General features: G+C 43.5%; 1 protein-coding gene across 1 annotated transcript; it reads left to right on the forward strand.

The window, feature by feature from the left end:
• Window positions 1–5222: 5222 nt before the first annotated feature.
• LOC131402951 (mast cell protease 8-like) lies at window positions 5223–8395 on the forward strand. The gene is made up of 5 exons (XM_058537396.1): window positions 5223–5299; window positions 6484–6634; window positions 7152–7287; window positions 7517–7771; window positions 8225–8395. The coding sequence occupies exons 1-5, from the start codon at window positions 5245–5247 to the stop codon at window positions 8393–8395; spliced, it is 768 nt and encodes a 255-aa protein (XP_058393379.1). The 5' UTR covers window positions 5223–5244.
• Window positions 8396–8801: the final 406 nt, after the last annotated feature.

Raw genomic sequence — 8801 nt, forward strand, 5'->3', positions numbered from 1 at the left:
TCGCTGCTGCAACTCCTGTGACAGTTCCAGTCTTACCTAAGTTTGCAGTTTCTTCTTGAGCAGGTGTCAGGAGCCATATGTCTGTTTTGTCTAAAATTTCAAATTTGTTAGCATACGGTTTTTAATAATATTCTTGGCTTTCGTTTAATGGTCTGCAGCTTTGTAAAAATATTCCCTTTTTAGTTCCTGATCTTAAATTTTTGCACTTCTTTTTTTCATGATTTGTTTCTCCAGAAGGTTGTCGATTTTATCAGGCTTTTCAAATAATTAATATTTGCTTTATTAAAGCTCTCTGTAGTTTGTTTGCCTCCTCTTTCATTAACTTCTGCTACTTTTATTTCTTCCTTCAACTTGATTGAATTTATTCACGTTTTAATTTCTAACTTCTCGGGATTTATGATCAGCTCAATAATTTCAGTTTCTTGTAATATGTGAGTTGTAAGACTATAAATTTTTCTCTGCCAGCTTTGGCTGCATTCCACAATTTTTAAAAAGTACTGTTATTGTTATTATTCATTTCAAAACATTTTCTATTTCTTTTTAAATTTTATTTTAACATGTGGGTTATTTAAAAGTGTATTTCTTTTTTTCTAATACTATGTGGATTTTTCTAGTCACCCTTTTATTGGTTTCTAGCTTAATTATGTTATGGCCACAAAACATTCCAAAGATTTACATTTTTAGTGTCTCAAGATTTGCTTTATGGCCCAATATATGACCAATTTTCGCAAATATTTTGTGTGTATTTTAAAAATATATTAACATCGGGTGCAGTGTTCTAAATATCTCTATTAGATGCAGTTTGTTCACTGTTTTGTTTAAATCGTATGTATCCTTAAGGAATTTTTTTTTTTTTTCGGTCTACTTACTGTACTAATTCTTGAGATGATAGTAGGTTTATTTATCTCCTTGGAGTTCTTTCAATTCTCATTTTATTTTCTAGCCATACAATTAGGTGCATTAAAATTTAAAATCATTTTGTCTTTCTGATGAATTGATCTTTTTATCATTGTGAAATGACTCTATCTTTACAGACACTTTTGAATTAAAGTCAATTTCATCTGGTATTAATACACATATAATGGTTTTCTATGGTTACTATAAATATGGTATATCCATTTCCTTTCTCTTACTTTCAACTTTTTATACCTGTCTGTCGCACAGAGCACATATTTATATTTTTTTCACAGCTAATCTGATATTCTTTGACTTTTAACTAGCACATTCAGGATGCTTACATTTAATATAGTTGTTGATATATTTGCTTTTAAATGTACTCTTACTTTATGCTTTCTGTTTGTCCCAACTGTTCTATGGGTTTTTTTCCCCTCTTCTTTCTTGCCTTTTCTTGGATGGATTACTTTTTACCTTTCCTTTTTCCCTTCTACTATTTGTAAGTTATGCATTGTTTATATTATTTTAGTAGTTACATAAAAGTACAGGATATTTCCACAACTTATCAAAGACTACATTTAATCAGTAGGTTTACCCTCCTCTCTGAAAATACAAGGAACATAGGACTTTTGATCTCATTTATCTTCTCCAAAGCTTTTGGCATTTTAATTCTACCCTATTTTTTAAGCACTGTTACAGACTGTGATTATCATTTTATGTAAACAATGTTCATTGTTCTTTAATAGTTTCTGGTTCCTAGACTAGTTTTCTTTTTTCTGTATTTTACTCTAATAATTTCTTCTTATATTTCTTCCACTTAAATCTCTTTTCTGTTGTCTTCAATCTGCAAGCAAATCCAGCCACTTAATTTTTAATTTTGTTATTTCATTTTGTATTTTTGGAAGTTCTGTCTGGTTCTTTATCACATCAGTAATGACACTTCATATCTACCTGTTCCCTCCAGTTATTTTTAAGTTTGTATTATAATGTGTGCCAGATACTTCCAAAATCTCAAGTCTGTACTCCTTGATCTGTCCCTACTAAGAGTCATTTCTGGGGGCTCTAGTTCATGGTGTCACGTTTTCTTGTGTTCTTTGGTATTTTGATCACGTGCAGCTTGATACTTTCAAAAAGGTTTTCTGTGTGTGGTGGATGGGGGCAGGTGGTGGCAGGCTTCCCAAGGCCTGGCCTAAAGGTGTCTTCTTCAGACAAGATTTGCAATTTCTTCTGCCTGGCCCCTGGGGGCATTTCCCTTCTAAACCTCCTGAAAATCAAGACCACTGCTGGAGAGCCAATGAGAACCTAGGCTGTAAATCTTCAGGAAGGCTGTCCTGGGTCACAGCTTCTCAGAATCCAGTTGTTCTTCCCTTTTCTCTAGTTTTCCTTCTTTCTTCAGTACCAAGGCTATCTTCTCTGTCAGGGGTAGATTTGGTTCCACTTCACCCTTATGCTAGGGGACAGCCCGTGGGCGCCAGATTAACATGAGAGTTGCTTACTTGACTCTGCATACTGGTTGGACCCAGGGCCTTGACTCTTATCCCTCTTGCCCCAAGAAATTGCCAACACCAAAGGCCAAATGGTTTAGATGGCAAATACCGGCAGGGCAAAGACAGTTTGGGTTGTCTTGACTTCTCCTTACCTTTCTGGGTTTCGGAATGAAATCCAAAATTTAACGGGACAGGCCGTCACTGTCTTGTCAGTTCGTCAATGCTTTAAAAAGGTTTTTCTCTCTTAAATTTTTTTCATTCAAAGGGTTGGTCCAAATAACTTGGCCTGCTGTAACCAAAGATAGAAGTCAGGGTATTACATCCATATTTATTCAACCAACCTTGATTCAGCCTCTCTCGTGAGAGACATAATTAGAACTATTTTCCCTTGTCACGGCCCTGCCGTTTTGGCAGTTATTCTTTACCTCACAAAATCACAGAAAATAGTTCAGTGACTACAGTTTAGTGGGCTCCTGCTGTGGTCACGTGTGAAAAACTGGTTTAATCTCAGTGAGCAGTTTTGAAATACATCACATGTTGGTTTTCTTCAGAGGAGGGTTCCTATAAAAAGCTAATCCTATCTGGTTTCTAAACTCTTTCCTAACTTCAGGATCCTATCCTCTTCATGAATTTTAAAAATTCCCTTTTCTTTTTTTGGGAGAATCTTGTAACACTTAGAAAAATCTATGGGTATCCAAGGAGATAACTCCACTTCAGATCACCAATGTTTGCTAGTCAGGCCAACGAGCAATGGAAAAGGGCAAGAAAAAGGCCTGACAAATCACTAAGGGGAGTGTTCTGACCCAGTAGATGTGGGACCAAGGCTGGAGCCAGAGAGGGGATGGCAATCAGCACCCCCACCCCTCGGTCCTCACCAGGAGGGGTTTAGCCTCTTTTGCTTCCTCATAGATTGCTAGTACCTGATGGCAACCTTGGCCCCATCTACCTGTGTAAAAGTAAGACCCTAGGATGAGAGAAACGATGATGAAATGGTATTGCACTGGGGTAATGACTGTGGCAGGGCAAGAACCTGAGAGTGCTTAATGGTCCAGGATCCTTAACGTCGTCTTCTTTCCTTAGCAGATTTCCCAGCAGCAAGGAGAAACAGCTATCAGTCACCCCATAGAGGGGCAGAAGGAGAAAAGAAAGAGGCAACTGCCTGCCATTATTGTCTGGATCCACGGGGAACCCTGGAAGAAAGGGGGCCTGAGCCATGTGTGGGGTGGACGTGTAGCCCAAGGTGTGTCCCAATAGTTCAGAAGAAAATTATCGAACAGAAAAATGTGATAGCACAGCCAAATCTACAAGAAACCAGCTATGGAAATTGTGAAAACTCTCATGGTTCTATGTGACAAGACGCATTCAAATGATAAACACCTGCTTTGGGCCAAAATTATATTCCATCATCTTTGATTTTCGATGCTTCCAGAAATTCATAGATATTATTTTATAGATACTTAAAAATCCAACATGTTAACCCACTTTTATTTAGTAAATCACTTCGATATTGCTAAACATACTTGTTTCCAGATTGAAGGTGGGGAGAGGCGTAAGTCATCAAAGGTAGGAGAACAGTGATGGCCCCTATAAGCAACTGTCACGTCTGAGACAGAGAATGAAAATGAGAAGATACTTGACATGCTCCACCTTCTGGGCAATGACTGATCCAACAGACGCAAGAGCAGCATAAGCATTATGACCAGTTTGAGATAAGATGTCAGAAGTCTTCTCATGTCTATAATAAATTCAAAGAACAAAGAGAAGCAATCTAAACTGTCAGGCTGACTGCTTGTATTCTTAGTAGCATCATACCTTGAAACTTTCCCATCCAAAAGCTGACAGCCCTCAAGCACCTGTGTACAGAGAACTGTGAGAACAACTACACCAGGTTCCTCACCAGGGAAAGGGAGCTTCGGGGAGCAGAACCTTTGCCTACAACATGGTCTTCACTGGGGCACCAGATTTCCTGGGCCAGGTGCGACAGGAGTGACCAAGGAAACTCAGAATGAGTGGCAAAGCTTTGTTTCTCCTCTTTCAGTCTCTATCTGCATACCCCCAAAATACTTTTCCTAGCAGGGTCTTTCAAACCTTTGAAATATCAAGAAATTGAGAACAACATTAGCTTCATCAGGGTGACCTGGGACCACACAGTGAACTCAAGTGTATTTGTCTGTCAAACCCCTCCTCCCAAACTCTCCTATTCTGTCACTACCTTCACTCCCTAGTACCATCATCAATGTCCCATCTGCACTTCACCCCAATCTCTGCTCCTCACTTCCATCCGCAAGAGTTTGCAGCTGTCTGAAACTACCAAGAAGTTGGTGGAGGACTAGGCTCTTGGCTAGTGTGTTTTAGCAGAGACCAGTGCTTGGTACTTTTGCAGTTATACCAAAAAAAAACACAACTCTTGGGCTATCAAATAAATGAAGCTCTACAAAGAGTAGGATTGGATATGTGCATGCTATTTCAGGAAGCAGACAGTTGCCTAATCACAAATTCAAGGCATGGTGGGGTCATATTCATGCTCTTAGAAGATCTCACCTGGGATAAGGGGACACCATTTCTGGCTAATGCCAAAGCCCCTGACACCCTCTTCTTCTATTCAAAGAGTCCAGGATTTTCTCCTGGTGAACATAGGCATGCTATCAACAGCCTAAGAATGTGGTTCTTCCAAAGCCCTCACCACATGGCCCTTTCTGTGTGAGGGGAAGGATATGACGAAAGCTCTTATCTTGAGAATCAATAGAACTAGGAGGAAATTGGTGGTCACTGAGCCTGCCCCTTCTTCCTTCACCTTTATGATTGAGAAGCTTGGAAGGAGAAAGCACACACCTCTTCAGACCAGATCAGCCTTTCAGAAAAGATGCTGCTGCTTCTGTTGTTGTTGACCAATCTCCTACCCTCCAGGGCTAAAGGAGGTAAGTGCACATGTCGATCCTCAGAGGCCTGGCTTCTTCCAACAGTGACACTTCCACAGTGTCCCATTGAGGCTATCGCTATGATCCTGCCTTGCTTCAGTCTATTCTCAGAAATTTGCAAAACCCTAGATCTGTTCCTGATTATGCAGTGTGGAGAAATTATAGAAAATAAAGCTATTGCCCAAGAGACCTGGTGGCTCCTCTCCCTTCCATGGATCCCATTCCTGTCACCTGGGAAGTGACTTACTATTAGGATAGCACATGATCCTGGTGGAGGGGAAAGCTGAAAATGGGGGATATAACTTCCCATTCTCCAGAGCTAAGAGTGGTTATCCATCCCAGGAGCTAACAATTGGATCAAGAATGAAGCAACTGTCTTATACTCAAGTTCCTAGATGTCTCCCTCCCAGTCCCCACTCTCTTGAGTTACTCAGCTCTACCAGGGCAGATACCCAGAACCTGACTGAGCCATCAGAGTGTTCCCTGCCACTGCTCCCACAGCCCTAGTGGAGACTGGCTCCCACCCAGGGCCCCTCTGCCCCATTTCCTCATCTCACTCTGATTTCCCAGGCTTTGTATCTGCCCTCTTTGTCCTGAGAGCTCAATGTCTCAGAAATATAAATCTGTTCTGGAGTTCAGATTAGGACTGCTCCTCCCCAGATGCTTACCAAGTAGATTTGAGGAATACTCGTTCATGTACCTAACAAGCATTTGCGGGGTATGTACTATGTGCCTGACCCAGGATGGGAGAGAGAGAAGCCAGAGTACTCTGCTCCATGAGCTCATAATGCTCAGGTCTCAGACCAGACCCATCCTGGAAGTAAGCAGGACACAGGGGCTCTGAGAAGCTTGGGACAAAGAAGCAGCCAGGGTATGTCAGAGAGAGTAATTTCCAGGTCTCCTAGCACAGTGCCCTTAACAAGTATATGAAGTGTGTTTGATCCAGAGCAAGGGCTGAGCTCCTCATCTCCTCAGGAGGAAACTGAGAACAAAGCCAGGAGACACGGCATGCTGCAAGCCCACCATGCTGCCCACTGAAACCTGCAGCCCCACCTTACTGTGTTGGGGCCCTGAAGACACTACAACCACCCCAGCGTCTGAACATCCTATGGGTTTAGACCACCCTGCAGTGCCGGTCCTCTCTTTTCATGAACACAGAGATCCAGGGCAATTTTCTCTTTCAGGGGAGATCAGATGGGGCAGAGAGGCCAGACCACACTCCCGGCCCTACATGGCATTTGTACATTCCAACAGTGGCAAAGAAGTCAGGAAGAGTTGTGGAGGGTTCTTGGTACGGGACAACTTCGTGCTGACAGCCGCTCACTGTACTGGAAGGTAAGGAGCACCTTGTCTTTTGGACCAAATGAGCACTTTGTCTGATCAAAGCAAATTTGAGGACTGTTCATTCATGTACCTAACAAGAATTTGTGGGGTATGTATGTACTCCACGTATGTGTACTCCACTCACTATGTACTCCACAATGAGTCCAAGGACTCATTGGACCTAATGAGTCCTTGTCTTCCTGGGAATGCCTAGTACCGTCCCAGGGCCCGTAACTCAGGCAGGTCCTTGAGCACACAGACCAATGACTAATTAAAGAGCCATCTGATCTGCTGAGGCCAGGACAAAGTGGGAAAAAGGTATAGAGCATATGGACAGAGAACTGGGTGGCAGGCAGGCTGCTGAAGAACTAGGCTGGGTCACTGCTGCACAGCAAAGAAAGGCCACACTGCCCACTTTTCCCTTCCTCCCTATCTGACTCAGCTGCAGGTGTGTAGGCTGCAACTTCAACCTGCCTTTCAGAGACTGAGTGTAGCTCCTGTGACTTACCAAATCCCACTTTCTTTATAGAGAAATAACAGTCATCCTGGGAGCTCACAATATCAGCAAAGCGGAAAACAGCCAGCAGATCATTCCTGTGCTCAAAGCCTTCCCTCACAAGGATTATAATAATAATTCCAAGTTCAACGACATCATGCTACTGAAGGTACCATCTTGCTGACTTTCAGGTGCACGCACACAGGTTACAAGGAAGCACACAGCTCATTCAGGGTCTCAGTCCCCTCCTCTCCTCCAGCCTGTCTGCTCTGCCTGGGTGAATGTAATAGAAGGGGGCTTGGGGGACACCAGGCAGGGACTACAGGCACCCTCACCCCTCGCTCTGAGCCCAGATGGAGGGCGTGACCTGAACTGCCATCTCTCACCTTTCTGACCAGCTGCGAGATAAGGCTCAACTCAACTGGGCTGTGAAAACCATCGCTCTGCCACGGAGCCAGGACTGGGTGAGGCCAGGGCAGGTGTGCAGCGTGGCAGGCTGGGGAAGACTGGAAAGTGGCAAAAAGCCAACCACACTCCAGGAGGTGGATCTGGAAGTGGAGAATGAACAGAAGTGTAAGGACCTCTTCAAAAACTACAACAACTCCATCCAGCTGTGCGTGGGGAACCCTAAGGACAAGAAGGCCACTGCACGTGTAAGGAGACAAGCGTCTTCCCAGCGTTGCCCCAGGGACAAAGTGATGCTGGAGTGACATGGCCATGCCTTCTCCCACCCCACAGCCAATGGTGGACCAGAGTCCACTTATGGGAGGAGGCTTCCTATTCTGAGCATGTGGGGCCCAGGCATCTCCCTCAAGCCAATCTCTTGGCCTTTGTCCATTGGACAACAGGAGGAGGGCCTGGGACTGGGTTGAGCTGGAGAGAGGACACAGCCAGGACACAGGCTCATGGTGCAGGTAGATCACAGAGGATCCACCTACCCGCCCCCACCGATACTCACAGCCTAAGTGAATGATGACCACTCAGCCACTACCCCTTTGAACAGTTGGGCCCTGAGAGGATGGCAGGAGAGGACCAGGGAGAAAATGAAGCTGAGAAGGGGGGAACCAGAGGGGTCTGACTGAGACTTGTCCATTCTCTATCCACAGGGCGATTCTGGAGGCCCTCTCGTGTGTAACAATGTGGCCCAGGGCATTGTCTCCTTTGGAAAAACGAGTGGGAAACCTCCACGTGTCTTCACCAGGATCTCAAGCTTTCTGCCCTGGATAAAAAGAACACTTCAGGCTGCAGGGACCAGACTGAGGCGCCCCCAGGATTGATCTGTCAATCTTCTTGGGCAGAGGCCAGAAGTGGACTGGGCAGAGGGGGGTGGAGGGGAGGCTGTCAGGGACTTAATAAACTTCCATCTCTAGAGGGAAAATCAATGATTCCTCCTTTATTCATCAAAATGTCCTATAGCCTATAGATTATTGAGCATTTTTTCCTTCTATTTTTTAATAATCTCATTTTATATAAGAATGGATTCAGAAAAGTAATCTCATTTTTAGAACATCCACCTTAGAGAAGGCTAGACTGGAAAGAAGTGATTTGCTGAATGTTTGCCATTAATGAGTGTGCTTCAACTATGGGAAAATGTATGTTGGGTAGAAAAGTAATACATATTCATCATGGAAAGATAGTTAGGGGCAAAATATATCAGTAAGAACATTAAAATTCCTGAGAATT

This window comes from Diceros bicornis, unplaced genomic scaffold (genome assembly GCF_020826845.1).
Source record: "Diceros bicornis minor isolate mBicDic1 unplaced genomic scaffold, mDicBic1.mat.cur scaffold_376_ctg1, whole genome shotgun sequence".
Classification (NCBI taxonomy): domain Eukaryota; kingdom Metazoa; phylum Chordata; class Mammalia; order Perissodactyla; family Rhinocerotidae; genus Diceros; species Diceros bicornis.

Excerpts from the sequence above, each read along its gene's own strand:
- LOC131402951 (XM_058537396.1), top strand. The coding sequence starts at position 5,245 with ATGCTGCTGCTTCTGTTGTTGTTGACCAATCTCCTACCCTCCAGGGCT. Across the intron at positions 5,300-6,483 it reads ACCCTCCAGGGCTAAAGGAG|GGGAGATCAGATGGGGCAGA; the intron begins GTAAGTGCACAT and ends TTTCTCTTTCAG. Across the intron at positions 7,288-7,516 it reads ACGACATCATGCTACTGAAG|CTGCGAGATAAGGCTCAACT; the intron begins GTACCATCTTGC and ends CTTTCTGACCAG.